The following is a 19,253-nucleotide window of genomic DNA, read 5'->3' on the forward strand; positions in this document are numbered from 1 at the left end:
CAGGGGCCCCTCTCAGGGGACAGGGAAAACTGCCTTCAGAACTCTACTTAGCCCACCACACTCAGGGAACATGTCAGGCTAAGCCATTTTCCTTCTAGGGATAGTGGTGTTGTGAGGGATTCTGTTCCTTGTCTCTATGTTGGGTTTGTTACAAAGGCAGACACGATAAACAATTATCATAGGGCTATGCCATGACATTTCTAATCTTTACCCACCTGAGACAGAAAAAGTAGCACTAGTCAGGAGCAATAAAAAATATGAGCAAGATCTGTTTAAAGGGAAAGGGCTTGGTTAAAAAATATATATGTATCAGAGTCACATGTGCACGTGCTTGTATATGTACAAAATACCTTTGAAGAGACATGAAACCGATGATAATGGTGTAATGGTGGCTGCTTCAGGGGAAGCAAATACAGTCAGCAGTAGGAATGAGACTTTTTATCCCTGAATGTCTTTTATTTGAGAAATTTTTAACATGGGAAGGCACTATCCTTACAAAGAATAAAAATTAATTTCAAATGCTAAATCTCTGTGTGAAAAATATTTAAGCATATACATTTATATATGCACTACATGTCTATTCTTTTTCTAGAATAATATATAAGACACTAGGAATGGTGGTTGTCTTTGGAAAGAGGCTTATTTTTACAACCGGAAAATGAAGTGCTGCCTTTTTCCTGCAAAAGGGGAAAAGTTAATAAATGGAAAAATAATGTTTAATTATATGCTGAGTAAAGGAATATAAATGGCTTTTTAATGTAAGCAGCAGTAGAGCGATAATTGGTACTGTATCTGTATACAAACAAACCCCACTCTCCTCGTGAAGGCATACCATGTTTTGTTCCAAGGATCTGAATTCGCCTGGCAACTACTGTCCCTGTGGCCTTTCCAAGGGAAGAACAGACTCAGATGATCTCAGTAAAAGTCATTAACTGAACCTTCACAGGAAAAGTAGTACTTCAAAACTAGTGTCCCACCACAGTCCATGCAATCTAATACTTTCCACAAAGCCAAATAAAAGAGAATATGATCAAGTGGTATTAAGCAGTACTTTACTTTTCAGAAGACTTGTAAAAACTAAAAACAATGCATCTGAGGGCTGAAGCCAGTGGCCCTCTGTAAATTTAGGAAAGTGATTTCCCCCTGTAAAGTCTTTTAAGGCATTTAATTTCAATCCATCCTCATGCCTAACATTGGAAATTTCAGAATTCGTAGGTGCCAAACTGCAAAGAGTACAGATTCATGTGTAACTTTAAATGGGCAAATATACTTGGGTAAGAAAACAGGTCCATTTTAAAATAAATTTTTCAAAATAAATAGAACAAATCATCCAAAAAAGTCAACTATTAAGAAAAATCTATCTGCACCGAGGACACTGGGTTGCTTTGTAGCTAGTTACTGTCTCTTGCTAATTCTGAAACAAAATGCCACACTTAATTAGCCAGTTAGAGTCTCATCCTCCTGCGCCTGACAGGGAGAAATGACATTAAAGCAAAGACTCCCTCAGGCTCTATTAGTGCCCTAATGAGCTAGTGGGGAGAGGGGGGCTTAGGGATGGGGACAAGGCAGCCACTATTGCCACAGGGCCATCAGAAAGGACAGGATCTGGGCCTCCTGGACAAACGGGGTTCTCTAAACTACACACTCTCAGGTGTGTCTGGCCACAGCTATTCCTACAGGGTCCTTCTGCAGGAAATGAATGTACCAGCACTCCACACATGCCAGCTGATCTTGCAACTCTCTTCCTATGAGGTATGAATTACATCCTAGAGGGAGAAAATGTGCTCATAAGATCACCTAGCTCTTGTCAGCAACTACATCACCAGCAGCCAACAGATGGAAGGAGTATCGATTTTCAAAAGAGCAAAAAGCAAGAGATTCTGCAAACTATAGATTGTTGACTGACATCCACCCTTAAACAGATCCTACCAGACACTTAGGAAAAGAGGTGCTCAATTTAGAAGTGAGCATGGGTTCACCAAACCCAAGACATTTCAGACTATCTTTCCTTGGAAAAGAAACAGCTAATATCTAAGTTATAGCAAGCTATCTGTTGAGGCATCCTATGATAAACATGTTAACCAGATGGAGAAATGTGGGCCAAACAATAATACAATTAGGCAACTTTAGAACAGATTTAACCTAAAGTTGGTTGAACTGGTAAGATACCACTAATAACCTGGAGGAGGTTTCTCATAGTGTGCCCTGGAGCCATATCTCGAGATTTTGTCAAGGTCTGGAAAGGATCACATATTTCAAAGCTCAGAAGGCGCTATGATCCTTGTAGGTGACCACATTGGCATACAAAGATTTCAACAGACTGCAAAAACTGATCAAATCTAAATAAAGTGATTCTTAAAGATGATATTAATACAAGATTTGGGACTCTGTTCTCATTTGTTCAGGTTTAAGATTGGCAAAATAGACTTTGGAGTTTTGGCTGACAAAGAGGTCAGTGAGTCAACACAGTGTGATATGATTGTCAGAAAAGCTAATGCAATCTCAGGCTATGATACAGTAAGTCTAGATAATATCTAGAACAAAGGAGGTCATAAGCTCACGCTTTCTGTTTGGAGCAGACCACACTGCAGTCTGTGTTCAGGTTTGGGGACTACTCTCTAAGAGAGGTCCCAGACAACCTGGAGAGGGCTCAGAAAGAACAGACAGGACAGCAAGGAAATGAACCTACAACGTAAGAGAAATAACAAAGACCAAGGGAATCTTTCATTTAGGAGAGAGAAGAGATGTCTGTAGTTCTTTGCAGGCTGGCCAGTCCCCTGGGAGAGGATGGCTGATGTCAGAATGGCCTTCTCAGCAGATGGTACGTTGTAGTGACTTATAATGCTCCAGCAGAGGCTGGATGACCACCTGCTAGGCATTCTGGCATGGGTTTGCGCCGATGACTCTAGCAGGCATCTATAATCTATAGCTCACTGTCATCTTCCATGCCCTGCCCCGTAACAGGTGAGTCTACCTGTACCCCATTTCTGATGCTTAGTCCACCTGGTTCATGACCCCACCCGCTGGCTACCCAGGTGTGGATAGGACCCAGGTTTGGCCAATCAGAATACTGCACACCCTGGCTGTTGTGGCTGGCCCTGAGATGAGACAGAGACCAGGCTGGCCTCCTTCTGCTGGAGTTCTGAGAGGACAGGAAGCAAACCCAGAGCTGCTGGTGACCCTTATGTCATTATGAGAAGAGGCTGCCAGAGGTCAGTGCTGGAGAGATGGGCACAGTGGAGAGATGGGAAGGGCAACTCATCCTGAGGACAACATTTAAGCCACCTATAACCTCTACCTGGACTTCTCAGCTGCAAGAGGCTAGGATCCAGGAGTCAGCATTCTATAGTTCTATAGACCTCAATAAAAGGGAAAATATGGTTAAGGAAAGGTTGGGAACATGGCAAGGAGGAAGACCCTGACACAGAAAAACTTTTAATGGAAGAACAAACTATAGGTTCAGAGAGACTTTAAAGACATAGCTACCAAATGCAATGTGGCAACCTTATTTGGATTCAAACAAACCAACTGAAAAAAAAAAGCAAAACCTGGAGACAATTGGGAAAACTTGAATACTGACTAGATATTTGCCAATATTAAGAAATTACTGAATTTTTTAGGTATGACATGATATTGCGGTTATGTTCATTTTTAAAGAGTTAGTGAAATGCTTATGAAGGAAATGATATGATGTCTGAGAATGGCTTCAAAGTAATCCAATGAAGGGTAGAGGGATAAGGTATCCATGAGTTGATAATCACTGTCTCTGGGTGCTGGGTGTACAGGGGTTCACTGTGTATTTCCCTGACCTATGTGATGTTTGAAGTTTCCATAGTAAAAAGATAAAAAATAAATAAAGGGCAGGAGAAATACACAAAAAAAGCTGAGACTCCTTCTTTCCTGTCATCTGAAAAACCATAAAATAGGAAATGAAATACCCAAGAGTCTGGGGGAAACTGGCACTTACTAATGCGCCAGGCACTGTTCTAAACACTTCTGGAATATTAATTCCTTTCACCCTTAACAACAACCCTTATAAGGTTGGTGTTGTTATCAGCATTTCACTAACAGGGTAGGTAACTTGTACCAAACTCACATTTGTCACTAGCATGTGACAAGAGACGGGATTCAAGCCCAGGAAATGCAGATCCAGAGTCCATACTCTTATCCACTGTGCAACAGATTTTAAACATTCACTTATAATAATGGGGTATTTTTTAAGGTCCCGGAGTATCAGCACTTTTTAAAACTGCAGTCAGCAAGCCCAGAGTGCAAAAATGCTGCCATTCAGAGCTCCCAGGGTAACATTGTGATTTTTCCCTATTGCATGTTGTTCGGACCAATCTCTATATTTCACATCAAACCCTGAAAAATGAGTAACAGATGAGGTGGCTGTGCTGCAAGCCACCACGATCAAAAGAAGGCTGTCTTGACCTAATCATGTTTTAAAGAGAAGAAGAAAAGCAACATCCTCAGATTTTAAACAGACTAGATCCATTCAGATTTTTATCCCAGGGATATTGACTAAAACAGACAAATAAAAAAACTATAGAAGGACTCATCTGGATAAAATTCTCCAAGGAAAACAGGGAAATCCTATCCCTAAAACAGCAAAACGTACCACACCCTGTTTTATGACTATTCAACAATGATCCAAGATAAACAGCATTATTAACTGTAGAAATGGTACTTGAGTTTACCTGTAAGTAGTGTTTGTATGGAAATAATTCAACAGGGGTGGGGGGAGTGGGTGATAGATTTACAGAAAGGGATACGGAATGTTAAGCTTAAATTGTTTTTTAAAGAGGATTTTCTGAAGTGTAGTTCATACAGAAATACACCATGTATCTGGTTTAAGAGTTATGACCAGCAAGCAGCAGAAAATTTATGTTTGCTTTTAATCATGGATGCCACAGAACAAAAGTTTCCATTACAGGGTTTCACTCCAGAGTAACAGTATTCAAGCAACTTTCAATTACTATAGCTCTTACTCGTCATAAAGCAGAAAGCACATGTTTAAGATTTCGCTGGAAGTTAGAACAGCAGTTTCTGAAAACCTCATAAAAGGGAGGACTGATTTAGTCCTAGGATCTCGGCAGGACACCTGAAGTTCAATTTTGTCTCTGAACAAAAGCACTAAAGAAGCCCGCAGGCTTTGCATAGGATGAAGGGGAGTTGGGGGCACTTCACCGGTTGATCTAAAAAAAGCCAAATCATTAAAAGGCCCTTAGAAACCACCACCACTGGAGAGGCAGCAGCAACCGAAAAAGAAGTTCTGGCTCTCCTGTCTTCCAGGCAACAGCAAATGTTTTAAGCAGTTAAACTACCTCTATCTTATTTCAGTCTTCTATGCATATCTAGGGCAAATCCACACCAAAAGCCATTTGTTGAAAAGAGAACTTTCAGCTCCCTCCTCTTCCATGGAGAATGTTTGATGTGAACATTTTTAAGATACATTTCATGAACAGAGAGGACCGAGTTGAATTTAGGGGAGTTCAGCTGGGCCCTTTCATCCAACACTGTGACCCTGATCTAACAATCGGTTCTCTTTGCTTCAATTCTCCAACTCGAACATACTTGTAAAAGTTAAAACACTTAATATCTACTGATTACTGGTTGCTGGAAAACATACCATGCATGTATTTTGAGTTCCTAGGAAGAAAGATGCTTGAGAAACACAAATTATGAAATACAGAAGCATGGAACGATAAGTCTACAGCTAGGAGGTTGTTCTAACAGACTAAGGTTTCTCACATTTCAAAAATGGAGATTCAAGTCTTTTCCTATTTCTGGGCACAGAATTACAGGGTAATGGAGTTACAAATCCATTTGCTCTTTTAAGTACTCTTTAAAACACTCATCAAGAAACAAAAACAAACAAAACACCCACATACTGTGGGTATACATAATTATACAATTCAACTAAGGCCTAACTCTAATATTAAATGTTAAGATAAAGATAAGTAATAGTGAAAGGGCATATTCAACTCATGATGTGGAAACTACAATGTTTTCAAGTTGCCAATCTAAAGGTCACACACCTTTCTGTGATTCTATCATCCAGTCCTCAGCACCTACACAACGCTCACCTTCCCCTCCTTCTGGTTGGTTTCTGTCCTCAAGGAGCTCAGTGTTATGAAAAAGACAACAAAACAAAACAAACAAAACCCAAAAGGCTAAGTGCTGGTATGACTGTGCACAAGGAGCTATGGAAGCTCACAGGAGCATCCCACCTAGAGGGAGAAGAGGAAAGTTTCTTAGAACAGGAGAACCAGACCTGAGCTTAGAAGCTCCAAACTAAGCCAGGTGGGAAGAGTGAGACCATTGCACAGGTGGGAGATGAGGCACGTGAACAGTTGGGCAGCATGCTCTAGAGTCTGGAAGAATTCTTAAGCAGGAGAATGACATGGTCATGGTTGTGTTTTGGGACATGACAATTCTGCAAACGGTCTGGAGCAATGCCACTCCAGGTGGGTCTGCAGCTGTGTACGTGTCCATGACTTGTTTGTTACTGGCCAACAGCAAGGTATTTACAAAATGGAGAATGAGCACTTAGAAATGTTTACAGCAGCTCAACATTGCAGCAGCATCCAAGCTTGCGATCAGGGTACTCATCCTGTTCTTGTTGACACCTGCCTGTGTGTGGCCGACTCAGTGAGGAGTTGCATGTGGCTCAAGCTATTTACAGGAGTCCTGTGCAGTCAGGCCACTTGAACGGGTGTGCAACGGAATGGAAATTAACAAAACAGAACGAAACTGATTGTTGACTACAGAAAGTTTGAGAAGCTGCATCCAGAGAATCATTTCAGGGGTCAGGAGAGGAAATGAGGAGCCCCAGGAGAAGGTTGCTGGTAAGTAGTGGTCCAGATGAAACCTGAACTCAAGCAGGATGGTAAGGATGGAGAGAAGGGGTCAGAGTGGAGAGCTTTTAAGGAGATCAAATCAATAAGACTCAGTGTCTTTAGGAAGTGAGGGGTGGAGGAGAATGACTCCTGAGGCTCAAGACTCATTTTATTTACTTTAAAAATAATGGCCAGATAAAAAGCAACAGTATGCAAGAGCTTTGTGAAAGTCAGGATCAGCAAAAAGATTCTAAATTCATAGCCATTCTCCTTGAGTGCCTCTGAATAAGCATAATGGCAAATTAATGAAATACAGAAAACTCAGCACCCTGGTGGCTAACACTGAGCACCACTGGGAATTTAGAACCTGCAGAAAGAAAACATCCCATACCATGCCTACACTCTCCCCCTGAAATGAAATCATGCAATAAGCAGTCTAGTTGAGAATAGGGTTAGCTGCAGCCCTGGAGCCCCAAGCCCTATCAGGAAAAAAAAGAAGACACCCCTCCCAAACACCCCTGTGGAAGGATTGATTCATTCCTCAGCCCCGCTATATAAAACATAAAGCCTTCTTTCTCAAAGTTGTGCAGATATTAAAACAAGGCCTCAGAGCAAAAGAACAGTGATAGAGGGTAGGGGGAGAAAAAAAAAACAGAGTAAATGAAATCAACGCCCCTAACCTCAAAACTCACTGTGTCCCTCTGTGCTCTGGTTCACATCCTAACCTCTGTCAACAAGAGCTGTGGCCAGGCAGTCGGTCAGGCCTGAGCCGCTAACTGAAAGACTACCACGAGATGCAATGGCCACGAGGCAGAACAAACCTCTCCTACAGCATTCCAGAGCTGGAAGGAAGCACTTCCTCGTTATGGAGAGGTTTCTACTGGTCCAGAGACCAGGTACTGCGCATGGCCCATGTGGAAGAGCAGCCACCCTGCGACCTCACGCTGCCCAGACTTAAGCAGCCAGGATGGGCAGAAGGCATGCCTACCAGCTTTGGCAAACCACCAGACAATCACCAAGCCTATAATTAATCTCTCTCAAGAAGCGTACCTCATCATCTTAAAGCTGTTACCCTTTATCCTGCCTAGGCTTCATTGATCTGCTGTCTCAAATGTCCCAGACAAACATACTGGAATTACCAGTACTATCAGTGCTTTCTTTAAGGAACAGCATTTTTCTAAATATTCATTTGCTTTTGTTGTTGCCTTCCTTTAGGTCTCTCTCCTCAATTACGTCTCTTCGAGGGCAATTTTTCAACTCCTTCACCATATCCTCCATATGCCTGTAAAAGTCATTTGCTTGTAAAGTTAAAAAATACACCTTATAAGTTTTGCAATTCTGTAATGTGATATATCCCAAAGGATAAAGCTATGAAGTAAGTTACTAAATTCTACAATAATTTATTAACAAATAATAGCAAGCACTATTGAGCACATTCTACATGCCAGGCATATCATGCCTCCTGAAAGGCAGATGCTATTATCACCTCTGTTTTACAGATGAGAAACCTGGGGCAGACATGTAGGGTAACTTGCACAGGTCACACAGCCAATAAATGGCAAAGCCAGGATCTGAACTCAGGCAGATGGACAAAAGTCCTTATTTTTAGCCTCTGTACTAGATAGCTTCATTATGCAGAGAAGAAAAATGAGATTAAAAATACACTACAAATAATGGAACAAGGGAAAAGTCTCTCAAGGAAAATTGCTCTATTACTGTAATTGGACTGTTGTCTTTTATTAGAAGGTTCCAAGTCCTAGAAGCACAGTCAACAGAGGGAGCCTGTTCTGGCTGGGCCAGACTCCTTGTGCAGAGGGCAGAAAAGCCCAATTTTCAAAACTGTGTCTTTTTGCAGTCTTCTAGTGCCTCAAAAGTGGTCTGTCGGTATCGTAGAAATCATTCTCTTGGTGGCTACAGTATTTGGATTTGAGAGAGGAAGAGCTGGGAGAGATGAAGCTGTAAGACTGTTTGGACTGATACCAAATATTGCCCTATCCAAAGAGCCAAAGGGATCCAGAGGAATTCTAGGCCAACCCTCCAATTTAGTCTGCACCAGAAGACCACCCATGGCAAGCAACCCACAGTGGGTAGCAGGAAGACTTCCCAGCCGGCACAGCTAGACCAGGGATGTCAGCCCAGAGCCCCTTGACTCTGCTGTTCTCCCTCCCCAATATTCTCCTCCCCTTTCTGAATGGTAGGAAGTTCTGGGATCAAGTCAGACCCCAGCAAATCTATCCAGGGCAAGACCAGGGGTCCTGCGCCCTTTGATGTTAGCACACCCACGCTGACCAAGCGTTTCCCATTACACATCCAGCCCGGGCAGAGCTCAGTCCTTGACTTTAAAACCCAAACCAGTGTGCTGTCCTCTATGATGCTGGAGCAGACCCTGTAGCTCAACTCTCCAGTTTTGACAACTAAGTAACTCATACAAATCTAAAGAGCTAGACCGATTCCCAAAAGTCCAAATCTTCGCCACTTTCCAACTATTTATCACATTCTGTCTCTCTTGAAATCTGAACAATGTCTACCAACAAAACAGAAAACAAACCTACTTATTAAAAACAAGTCTAATTGCCTTAACTTCAGGATTATGGCTCCGGACAAAACTGCTCTTATAAAGGTACTCAAAGTTCTATTATCATCTAATTATAATTTCCATGCAGCTATTTACATGTGTGTGCTTGGAAGCCAAAAAAAAATGAAGCTTCAATTACTTTTGCACCTATCACCAAAACAAGTAGAAACAGGACAACCTCCCATGAATTTGTTTTAAGATGCTGGAATCCTTTTATTTGCTGTTTTTTCACAGCTCCAATCAAGGCAAGAGGAACCAGACAAAATGCAGGTTTAACACAGATGGTCATCCCCAGACCTTCTTACTATATAAAGGGGAAATTAATAGAAGACGGAAAAAAAAAATAGTACACGGAATTTTCTTTCCCACCATAATTTTTCAATTTTCTTTAGAGAAACGCCAGCCAATAACTAATTAGAACCATATCCTTTGTTATCCCAGTGGGAAGAAGTATATGAATGGTTTTAAAGAACAAATGTTAATGAGAACTTTAAAAAGTTAGTAATCTGGAACTTTGGTTTCCTGTCAGTGTAAAACAAAATTCTTTTCTTTAAAGTTCTTTTTATTGTTGGTGAAACTACACAGACAGGGTCCACTAAAAAAAAGGTGAGTTTCACCAATCCAGCACCCTGAACTGGGGCTGTCCTGGCTTTTCACTGTTCTTATTATGGAATTGGCATCACCAGATCATAGATTTCTAGGCATCTCAATTTCTTAGAGACAAAAACTGAAAATTACAGAAGAGGAGTTTGTTCCGCAGCTCTCTGGTTTCAATGGAGAAAATAATTCCTTTGAAAATGAGTACAAAGCTTGTAATTTCCAAGAGTATGTTTTCCATAAGAAACACAACTTGAGTCTTTAGACCTGGAGTATCACTACAGGTAAGAATGTTTTTAGGATCAGATATTGAGTTGTCTTTTCCTGAAGGTCCAGGAGCAAAAACAACTTCCTCGAAAAACTAGACTTGTTTTACACAACAAAGTGAACTATAGTATGTGAGCAAAAAATTAAACTTAAAATGCTAATACACCATGGTTTGGGCATGTGCAGCACTGTGAACTGCATTTTCAAATGAGGGACTGCCTTCTGCCATTCTCTCACCTTGAGAGACATGCTAGACTCTCATCTTGGCAGAATTAGTAGGTCCAGTTTAGAACCACAGACCACTTTTTTTGTGCAAAGAGGCTGGCTAAGGCTTGGGGAAGCAGGCATGGCCTATGTCAAATCAAATACTATTTTTGAGAAAAAGCGTTAAGCATTTGCAACACATCTCAATTTGCTCCATATGTTTACTGTCCAGCAAATTTACTTCCCCCACTGTGAAAAACACAATAGGCCTGTGGTCTATAACATTTTTACCATCATTGTATATTTGCAAAAGCTAGAAATCATCTGTCCTGCCCAATAAGGACATTATTTTACACAGCCGGTCTACAATAGAAACTTGCCATAACAATGAAAACATTTTTTGGTAAATCACTTTCTGAACATTTCCTCCCCCAAAGGATCATAAAAACAACCACGGAGGAAAACAAAGGATCACATATTTTAAAGCAAAAAGGACTGGCCATTCATATTCATTCACTCTCAAGCATATAAATCAAATATGGGCAAAATCACCTCAACAGTGGTTAAAATGCCAGAGTTTTGCCTGTGTGTGGTTAGTGAGACCATGTTTTTCCAATGTTAAATTTACAAACTGTATTTGTTAAACTGTATTTCATACTTTAAATCCCAGGTCTGTACCTTACAGTGCTTCAGAATGGATGATTTACTCAAGACATTTGGGGTCACAATATAAGCCTTTTGCTCTAAATTTAAATCATGCTTCTCAACAAGATTCCATACACATAAAAGAAACACATGGCATGCCCTTACCATCCTCCCTAGAGAAACCTAAATTCCCCCAGAAGAACCCTTCTTCCCTCCACTCCATAAATTCAGACTCCCCTCAGAAAGGGAGGACCGGGATGAGTATAGGCATAGTAATTAACAGCGCTCCAAAACTTTTTGTTTCGATTCATAACATTTCCTGAATTCGTTTTATGAAAACAGACATCTCATCCAACAGATAGTCAAAAACCCAAACTAATTTCGGCAGCAAACTGGGACCAATGAGAAGGTGACAGCCAAGTACATGTTTCCCCCAGGCCTGCTTCTTCCGGCTACTCTGCACCTGTGGGGTCGGTGCAGCATTTAATCTAATGCCATGACCACAGTGGCCCACCAACCAAGCAACTAAGAGCCGCACGGACGGGTCTGTTCCGGTGCCTGGGAGGCATCTGGGGAGAATGGCAGGACAGCCAGACAATGAAAAGCTCCCCGGTGGCCACCAGTTCAGCCGGGGCTACGGAGGGAGGGAGAAGGGGAGAGGAGTGAGCTGCCTCCTCCCGCAAAGCCACGGTCAGCGGCTGCCTCCCCGGGGCGCCGGGCTGCCTGACTTCGGCCTCGGCCTCCGGGTCCCGGGTTACAGGGGGCGGGGGCCCCAGGAGAGCAGATTCCCTGGGAAAGAAAGGAAACTTCCTGGTGTGGGCATTATGGGAAGGGGGCTAGGCCCTCCCCCACCCACTACAGGTATCCGCGGGGAGAGTAGCGGCGGCTGCGGGAAGGAAGCAGCTCCTCCCCGCGCCTCAGGCAGGGGGGGGTGACGGAGTCCGGGTGCCCAGACGCGGCCACCCCCTAGGCGAGACTCCCAGCATGTGGGGCCCGGGCTCGCGACTCCTCAGGTCGCAAGCCGGGGTCAGGAGCCGAGAGATGTCAAACTTCCCCCGGCGGGCGCGGCCTGGCACCGGCACAGAGGAGTTGCCACCCCCAGCCCGGCGGGGTCTTGGGATGGGAGGCGGCACAGGCAGAGGAAGGGAACACTGAGGCCAGAGGAGCGGGGATACGGGGGGGGGCAGAAGGTGCGGACCCCGCTCCCGGGGCCGCGCGGGCTGCGCACCCAGGCCGGGGGCGCCGACGAGGCCCGCGCCGCTCACCTTCCTGTGCTTTTCCTTGTAGGGCAGCGCCAGCCACGGCATGTCCCGCACGAAGTCCTGCCACTGCCGCTGGTCCTGGTCCGAGGACACGAAGACGATCTCCAGGCGGCGCCGCGACTCGGGCTCCGCGGCCGCCCCGGCCCCCGGCCCCGGCCCGGCCGCCGCTTCCCCCCGCAGGCGGCCGTAGAAGGCGGCCAGGCTGCCGCTGAGCTGCGCGCAGGGGGCGCTCAGGCTGCAACCGAAGTAGAGCCCGAGCAGCGAGATGCCGCGGGAGCCCAGCGAGTGCACGTCCACCTCCTCGCCGCTGCCCGTCACCAGCTTCTCGCCGAGCAGCTCCTCCAGGAAGCCCGACATCCTGGCCCACCGCAGCCCGGGCACGCGGGCGGGCAGGCAGCGGCGACCCCGCTCCCTCTGTCCGCGCGGCGGGCGGCGGCGGCGGGCGCGGGAGAGAGCCCCGCCCACCCGGCCGCCCTCGCCACGCCCCCTCCGGGCCGCCCTCGCCACGCCCCCTCCGTGGCCGTCCTGGGCCGCGCGGACGGTCGGCGCCCTGTCCGCGGCAGCCGAGGGCTTCCACCGAGCGGCCGAAGTGCTCGGCGAACAGCCCTGCGAGGAGGCTGGCCGGAAGCGCCCTCTCGGACGGGAGTGCTCGGGGTCTACAGGAAACGAGGGCCCGCCGAGCCCGGCTTTCCGAGGCCGCAGTCCGCACTGGGTTGGACTTGCCCTCGCCCCTCCCTCCATTTCCTCTCCCCTCGGAATTACAAATTCTCTGCGGACTTCTCCAGGGACTACCCCTGTTCTCCGACCTGAGTTCTCTTCCCCTTCCTGTCCCTCTGCCTCCTTCCCTCGCTCCCCCTACACAAAGCCCAGCCCTTGGCCATTTCGTGCCGCACTGACCTCTCGCCGTGTTGACAGCCCTACCATCCTCACACATTATCACTTCATCAGGCTGCGTCCTGCTCGGCACGCACTTCTCTGTGTATATGTTTTGGGTGTGTTTTTGTCTACTGTGAGAGGACTCGAGGATGCCACCCCAGATTTCTTGTGTGGCTTCTGCTCTGGTGCAAGACACACATGAGGGAATCCATAAATACTTGTGGGTTGATGGCACGTCGCACTGTGGGAGTTCAGTCCCCATGTCCCCTAGGCCATTTCCCACCAGCGAGTGGCTCTCTTCCATCTCCACAAATGTGTGCAACAGATGCCACAACATCTTTAAATCAATGATGGCTGCTCTCCTGAATTGGTTCCATAGCTTATATCGATTGTTGATAGTTGAGAAAAATTCTAGGTTTGTTTTGTTTTGTCAGCTGGCAAGATGCTACCCTATGCTTAGAACCTGGATTAAACAGGTGGTCTGTGATAAGTCTTCCCGCCTCCTCTCACACAAACACACACATACAAAAAATCTATACCACACTCACCCTTTGTGGAGGACCTTCAGTGTGTGCCCGCCCAGCCACCAACAAGCCACTGAAAGGAGAAAGCGCCCCTTTCGCCCGGGTCCATCAGCTCTTTGGAAGCTATTTCCTGGGCATCTACCGCCATCTAGTGGAAAGAATGAAAATGAAGATGAGATCAACCAGACCCCAATAACGTGAAAAAAGATACTGGCAGTCACACACAATATTTGTTATTACTTAGCGGCTTTACACACACACACACACACACACATCCATAACATGCTTTATGAAAGTTCATTTAAGCCCCAGAATATAACTGCGAGCTTCTGACACAAACATAAATTTTCATGCCTAAAGTTTTCAGCTCAGTGAAATGTTACCACATAAATCATGAGAGGTGGAGGTAGAAGCCAAGAGTGGATGGGCAGTCTCTAAAAATTATGTCCACTTTTCTAAGTATCTACCTAACAGTGCTGCTCATTTCACAAGCAGAATCTTTGGATTGAGTTCTGCCTTTACACTGCCTTTACACAAAAACCCTACCACAAAGGCAAATTCCAAGTTAATTCTTAGAATATTATGCCAAATTTGGTGCTACTGTAGGGATAGTATCATCACAAAACACAGGGAAAGCATCATTTTTTGAGTGAAAATACGGTAAGGCTATTATCATAACAGACAGTAAGTTGTTACTAGAATCTTCTAAAATCCTGAAAATAAGCTAAAATGCTTTATCTCTTCATCTAAATCACGTTTGAATACCCATGGGTGGGTCTGCATTAGACATCATTGAAAGCACGTGAAAGATAGATTCCTACACTCTGACATTTTCAGATGAACACTGGAGATGTAAAAGAATGACAAGCATTTACATCCTATGGAAGCCAGAGGAGAAAGTACTTGGCATGGAGGTACAGGAGGACAGAATTTTGGGGATCGCAAATGTGGAGGATTGAAAATAGTGAGCTCATTATTAGAGTACTTAACTTTGGTATCCTAGGTGCAAGTCTGATATAAAGAGGAGGTTTGTTTGCATCTAACTTTTCTTATTTTACAGGAAAGCACTTTCCATTGGACTGTGTCCAAACCAGCATCTGGCACCTGGAAAGTGAGAGTTTGAACATACTGCACATGAAATATAAATAAAATTTTGAGAATTGTTGATGCAGCAGGCCTTGGTTAGAAGCCAAATATCGCAGCTGCTTTTTAAAGGGGTGTGGAGAGAGGGGATTTGCAATGGAAATTATTCCAAAATCATAATTCTAGTGGGTGTTTGTTACAAGAAGCCCAAGGAGACTCATTTGGCTTCCTGTAAAGAATAGCCAACATCCTTGGGCTTGCAGAAAGCACTTTCTCTGCTTATACAGTTCAAGAGACCCACTTAAAGAGAATATGCCTACTGGTATTCAGCTAGTTATGTTATATGAATTCACTAGCTATTCTGAAAATTATTATTGTTTTGAAATATGTTTTAAGAAGCCACAATATGCCTGACATTGTACAGAACATACACATTACAGAGTTTTCCTTTTGGGAAATTGCATTCTAAGACATGATATCACACAAAACAGGCACAGAATATATATTTGTCACCTTTTAAGAGTCATAAATCACATTTCTTGGTCTTAGGTATAGCAACATAAATGCACAAAGATGTATGTGTAAGGATATTTATTGATACACGGTTAAAATCAGAAAAAGACTAGAAGACCGGCAAGAGCCTAATGGCCTATCAATGATGATGATTAAATTATGGCACATTCATCATTTGGAACATAATCTGGTCACTGAAAATAATTAAGATTTCTTTGTACATTGTATTAATCTGTGTCTCCCAAAGAAAGAAACAGAACCAATATATATAGTGATTTTTTTATAGGGAACTGGCTCACATGATGATGGAGGCTGAAAAGTCCCAAGATATGCAGTCAGCCAGCTAGGGATCCAGGGGAGCCGATGGCATAGTTCTCTTCTGAATCCAGAGGCCTGGTGCAGAGCCTTCTCTTGTTCTCGGCCCACTCAAACCAGCAGCTTTTTGGGGCCACTCAGTAAATGAGCCAGAGTAACACACACCCAGATGAGGAATACGTCACCTCCAAACACCTGGGCACACTGTGACCCAGTCAAGTTGACACACAAAACTAACCATTACATACCCTGATATGAAATATCTCTAAGATGCACAGGAGAGGAAGTAAGGTGTAGAATAGGGAAGAAATACTCAGCACCTACTTGTACATTTTAAAGTGGAAAAAAATGCACACACTGAGGAATATACTGCTTATATATGGACGAAATATATCTAGAAAGGCATTTAAGAAATAGTAACAGATTGGTCAGGGAAGGGAATTGAAGGACTAGGAATATTTGTGGGAAAAATAGGGAAGGTATTATTCCAGCCCGAGAAAAAAGTATTTTGAATTCTCAAATAAGGATTTATTAAAGGATAAACTATTATTAGTGGAGAAAGAAATATTAAAGTACATCAGGACATCTCAGAATGAAAGAGCAAAATGTCTCAGACACAAAAATTCAAATTCCATTAAAACAAAGCTGTTAGAACAAAATGAACATTTTGATTATAAAAGTTTTTCAAGTCCACTTAGTTTAAGGAATGATCCAACAAAATTTGGATCAAATTGATTCAAGCAAAAAATTTACCCCATTTAAATGGGAGTGCCCTGTAAAAATGTTACCTGTAGATTAGTGCTATACTCCTTGTAAATAAGTGCTATGATTTGTGATTATTGGTTATAGCAGAAGTGTGGTGCTTAGCTTTCTGGCACCAACTTGAGATGTAACTTGGGGAATTCACCACTATTATTCTTTTTATTGTTCATGTCATCCCTCAGCAAAGCAGGACTCTGGCGTCCAATTCCTGAAGCCTCCTAACTATTTTCCAAGTCAGAAGTGCCAGGTACCAGAAAAACATTCTGTAGATTTCTATTCACCTCCAATATTTTTCAGATGAATTCTCAGGATCACAACTTGTTATTAATGTGATCCTATTAACAGATGTTAGCCAAAATGTATGATTCATTAACTAGTCTGAAGTAGGTCCTAACAATCCACCAGACTGCCAGACTGTTTGTCAAACAGCATTTTGTAAGCAAAGCCAAGGCCACAGAACCAGAGATGGCAAATCTGGATTGGTGGGTATGGGTGTGTAAATAAGACCTCCTAACAATTATGCTGTGGGAGAAATTTCAAGAACGTTAAGGCCACCCGCCACAATCAGGATAGAGTCTAAAGATCTGTCACTAGAGATAGTACAGGACACCTTTGTTCTCACCATGGTTATCACAGGTCAAAGACAAAGACAACAACAAAATAATAATAATAACTATTTTCCAACAATTTACACTTGACTGGACAGGGCACAAGTCAAGAAATGACATGGAATCAAAAAATCCAAACTTATCTGTTAAACACTAAAGACCACAAATTTATTAAGAATGATTCTGAGCCAACACATCTAGATTCAAAAGAAATCTTGAAGGCAGAAACTGGGAATGGAAATGTTTGAATAAGAAGTAAACTTGGATTTCAGCCTCTGTGTCTTCCCAGGCCCAAGTTGTAAAAGCCATACATTGAATTTAGATTTTATCCCAGCACAGAGAAAATTCCGAGCAGGGTACATGACTGCGTTTCTGTGCTGAAAAATCACTTTGGGGATGGTCTGGAGAACAGCAAGGCAGGAGCCATGAAGACGGATTAAATGAAAAATAACTAGGGCCCAAACTATGGCAGTGACGAGAGGTATAAAAAGGAAGGGATGGATTTGAAAGATATTTAGAAGGAATGCAGGGGATGCAGGGGGCAGAGTCTAAGACTAACCCAGTGCGTGGGAGCACCTCCACCCAGGTGGGAAACTCAGGGAGAGCAGGCATGAGGAGGAAAGTGTGTTCTAAGTGAAGTCCACCCAACTCAAGAACAGCGTCTGTCTGGGGGCGCACATCCCCTCAGGCAAGCCCTCTAGTCTTCCGCTCAGCTCTGCTCCCTTGACCTTGGGAAGCCTGACTTGGAGATATGAATTTTTTTTTTTCCATAACTGTTCCCCTGATGGGTTCATCTCTTCCCAGCATTTTCAGGTCTCCCCCTGGGGCTTGAGGCTTTAGTACTTCTGCTCCCAGTTCACGGCCCAGAGTGTTTCCTGCCCTGCCAGCTCCCAGGCTGGCGTGGCCTCCTAGGACTTCAGAAAGCCCACCATGGGCCCAAGTCTCTTTTGCTGTGTAAGGATGAGGGATAAAATGTTTTCCCTAAGTCCCGGGTTGGCCTCAGTATCCTGAGTTCTGGTCCTGCTCTCAGTCCCACAAACCTTTCTTGTCTATATAGGGAAGTACCAATGCTCAAGTGATGCATTTAATGCCAGGCTCTTATTCTGCTGTCTGGCCAGAGGACTACCTGCCATTGTTCCTTGCAGATCAACAGTACTCTCAAGTGACAGGTGACTCAGCTGTGGCTAGCTGAAGAAGTCATAACAAAAGTGCAGAATTCTATTTGCCCTGCCTGCGTCATGGCCCCAGCAAACTGCGCTCCTGCTGTGCCACTGAGACAAGTTCTTTCTCAACCCAGAGGACCCCCAGGCTTTCTCATTCAGCTGTGAAAGAACAGAACTGTAACATGAGAGCTGTGTGATCCCATGATTCCACGACCAGATAAAGTCCCCAGACTACTGGGAAAGGGTCAGCCCAGGGAAACTGACATGGGAACCACATCTCACTTTCAGAATGTGCTTGAAGAGGTTCAGGTTTTTCCACCAGGTGAAATGCATTCCACCCATGGAAGGCGATGGATTAGGGGAGACATTCCAGATCAGCGCCTGTAACTGCTCTCTTTCCATCTGTGCTTCTGGGCAGGGTCTCCTGTACCATGGCCACATGGAATTTCTCCACATACTGACATGGATCTCACCTGAACTCGGATGCAGCCCCTTCATTTTGGGATTGATTATTATTAACTAGTCTGATGGATTAACTGTTTAGACCTGCAGGTTGCCTGGGCACCTGCCCCAACTTCTCTCAGATCCAACTTTGGCTCTTACGACCTCAGCATGATTCAGAGCCCTGGGCCCCTCATTCACTTGGAAAGAAAAGGTGGTTGGCAGCATGGAGTTAGAGGGGCCTATGGGAAATGTCTGGTTCTTGTGCTTATGAGAAAGGTCTATGCTGGAGATAATGACCTGGAGAGTCATTAATGCATTAGAGGTTGTAGTAAAAGCCACAGGGGTGGATGAGTTGCTCAGGCAGAATGAGCTACATGAGAAGAGAATAAAAGGTGAATCCCAGAGAGGACCAACAGGAGAGGGGTGGGCAGACGTACCTGTGAAGAAGACCAAGCAGCTGGAAAGGCTGTGGCAAAACTAGGAAAGAGGAGGCTCCACTGAAACTGTGCAGAAATTTCCAAGGAGGGAGGTGTCAACAAAGTGTCAAATGCAGCTGAGAAGTCTAGTAAAATG

At 44.2% G+C, this 19,253-nt stretch overlaps 1 protein-coding gene across 1 annotated transcript in view; it reads right to left on the reverse strand.

Annotated features, from left to right (window-relative positions):
* NXN (nucleoredoxin) overlaps positions 1 to 12,850 on the reverse strand; it is a 155,664-nt gene extending 142,814 nt beyond the window's left edge. Inside the window, exon 1 of the mRNA XM_036906240.2 lies at positions 12,396 to 12,850. Coding sequence (XP_036762135.2) covers positions 12,396 to 12,749 — 354 coding nt within the window. The 5' untranslated portion in view covers positions 12,750 to 12,850. The remainder of the gene's footprint in view (positions 1 to 12,395) is intronic.
* Between the last annotated feature and the right edge of the window lie 6,403 nt (positions 12,851 to 19,253).

This window comes from Manis pentadactyla, chromosome 4 (assembly GCF_030020395.1).
Source record: "Manis pentadactyla isolate mManPen7 chromosome 4, mManPen7.hap1, whole genome shotgun sequence".
Classification (NCBI taxonomy): domain Eukaryota; kingdom Metazoa; phylum Chordata; class Mammalia; order Pholidota; family Manidae; genus Manis; species Manis pentadactyla.